We start from the raw sequence: 2,594 nt of genomic DNA, 5'->3' as shown, positions 1-2,594 counted from the left end.
TCAATTATAATTATTTCTGAACAATTGACTGTACTACTTTTTGAAATGATATTGTTTACTGAATAAATGTTTGTTCTATTTGTAAACTGTACTCGTGGCATCCATAGCAACTTACTGTTACTGTTACTGCTACTGTTGCAGAGATCTCTGTCAGTTCCAATGTTTGAAACTACTACTGTTTACTATTTTGATGGCCATCAACTGACTGTTCGGTCTATTAAGACCTACTGTACTATTCTGCTATTGGATGTACCACGTATGACTGCTATGATTTCTAATTGACTGATATGACGTGAAATATGAAACATTGATGGAATAGCTGATCTACAGATGCTAATGACTATTTTAATTACTGAAAGGATATTCATTCTTAACCCCTTTACACAGTTGTTATTCACTGGCTTTAGCTCACTGTTTATATATGTATGTAGGTGACCAGACACCGGACTGAAGCTAGGAGCGTCAAGTTAAGCTCTCGTTTTGTCAAGCCAACCATTGTGCCTCACTTTGAGGTTCCAAGTCTGTTCAAGCCAAGGCTGTTTTGGGGTGTCTCAGATTCACCTTTTTTGTCTCTGTTTTGTAACGAATGCTTTAGACTTTTGACTGTACAGTTTTGGTGAAGGGATCAGATCCCTAACCTGTATGTTACGCGTATCTGATATGTATATATGTTTATGGTTATGATGTGGACTAGTCTATAAAAGTCTTTTTCCATTCAGATTTTCACAGCTCATTGGACATCTTTTATTTACTGTTTGGCTTCCGCCAGCCCCTTACTCTGTACTATTGTTATTACTGTTAAGCAGGCCTTTGGTAATCACGGATTACTGGCTGGTTACGATGCTAAACCCTTATGGGCGAGTTTGGGTCGTGACAGGATCGTCACAGTCTCTCCCCCTTAGAAAGTTTGGTCCTCCAAACTTAAGTGACCTTCTGATGGAAACAAATGCGGATATCGTTGCCGCATCTCTTCCTCTTTCTCCCAAATGGCCTCCTTCCCATAGTGTTCTCTCCATTCGACCTTCATCATAGGAATAGTTTTGTTTCTCAATTGCTTCACTTGCCAGTCAATGATTTGCACGGGCCATTCTTCATGCATCATATCCTCATCTAGAGCAATCCGGTGGTAATCAATCATATGGAACGGATCTCTAAGATACCCACGAAGCAAGGATACATGGAAAACGTTATGCACTTGTTCCATTCCTAGTGGCAGGGCAATACAATAAGCAACAGGACCCAACCTCTCAAGGATTTGAAACGGTCCAATGTAGCGAGGAGTCAGTTTTCCCTTTTTGCCAAACCTCATATGCCCCTTCATTGGGGTCACCTAGATGAATACATGATCTCTCACTTCGTACTCTAAGTCCCTTCTTCGTTGATCTGCATAGCTTTTCTGTCGACTCTGTGCAGTTTTGAGCCTTTGCTGAATGATTTTGATCTTTTAAGTCGTTTCTTAAACGAGTTCAGTCCCATAAATAGCTCCATCACCAACTTCTGTCCAACAAACTGGCGATCTATACTTTCTGCCATATAGTGCCTCATATGGTACCATACCGATGCTCGCGTGAAAACTATTATTATAAGCAAATTCGGCTAACGGCAAATAAGTTTCCCAACTTCCTTGAAAATCCAATACACACATATGAAGCATGTCTTCTAAGGTCTGAATAGTTCTCTCAGTTTGCCCATCGGTTTGTGGATGAAATGCTGCACTAAATCTCAATTCTGTTCCCATTGCCTCCTGCAAACTATGCCAAAATCTAGAAACAAATTTTAGGATCCCTATCTGATACAATAGATACTGGAACCCCATGCAGTCTAATAATCTCATCAATGAAGATAGTGGCAAGTCTATAAGCAGTAAATGAAGTCTTTACCGCAAGAAAGTGAGCAGATTTAGTCAATCTATCAACTATAACCCAAATAGAGTCCATACCTCTAGGTGTCCGAGGTAGGCCAACAACAAAGTTCATGGTGATATGTTCCCATTGCCATTCTAGAATAGGGAGAGATTGAAGCAAACGTGATGGTTTCTAATGTTCTGCTTTTACCTACTGGCATTGTAAGCATTTAGAATTGAAGTCGGCAATTTCCCTTTTCATGTTGGGCCACCAATACACTAACTTCAAGTTTTGGTACATTTTGGTGTTTCCTGGACGGATAGTAAACATGGACTTTAGAGCTTCTTCCAAAAATTTCCTTTTCAAATCCACATTATTCGGGACACACAATCTCCCCTGATATTTCAACACGGAGTCTTCAATTATGAACCCCGGTTTAGGCTTGGTGTCAAGCTCATCACAAATTTTCTTCAAAAACTCATCGTCCAACTGTTTCTGTTTAATTTCTTCAATAATAGCGGGTTGGGCAAATATGGTGGCTATCATGCCATTTGGTTCAAAAGGCACCACTTCAATTTCGAGTTTTTCAAACTCCAGCAATAGCTCTCTTTGACCTGTGAGTTATCAGGCAAGATTCCCCACATTCTTTCTACTAAGTGCATCTGCTACAGTATTAGCTTTGCCCAGATGGTAGTGAATCTGTAAGTCATAATCTTTAATTAGTTCAAGCCATCGCCTTTGACGCATGTT

General features: G+C 40.0%; 1 protein-coding gene across 1 annotated transcript; it reads right to left on the bottom strand.

The window, feature by feature from the left end:
- Nucleotides 1-898: 898 nt before the first annotated feature.
- On the bottom strand, nt 899-1,321 carry LOC114267122 (uncharacterized). The gene has a single exon (XM_028208111.2). It carries the CDS (start codon nt 1,319-1,321, stop codon nt 899-901), a length of 423 nt encoding a protein of 140 aa, XP_028063912.2.
- Nucleotides 1,322-2,594: the final 1,273 nt, after the last annotated feature.

Source organism: Camellia sinensis, chromosome 2 (genome assembly GCF_055761805.1).
Source record: "Camellia sinensis isolate YWXY chromosome 2, ASM5576180v1, whole genome shotgun sequence".
In the NCBI taxonomy this organism is placed as follows: Eukaryota; Viridiplantae; Streptophyta; class Magnoliopsida; order Ericales; family Theaceae; genus Camellia; species Camellia sinensis.
Note: the sequence above shows the minus strand (reverse complement) of the source record. Positions and strands in the feature narration are given on the sequence as shown.

Bases quoted from the DNA above. Each gene is read 5' to 3' on its own strand.
- LOC114267122 (XM_028208111.2), bottom strand. From the start codon at position 1,321: ATGAAGGGGCATATGAGGTTTGGCAAAAAGGGAAAACTGACTCCTCGC.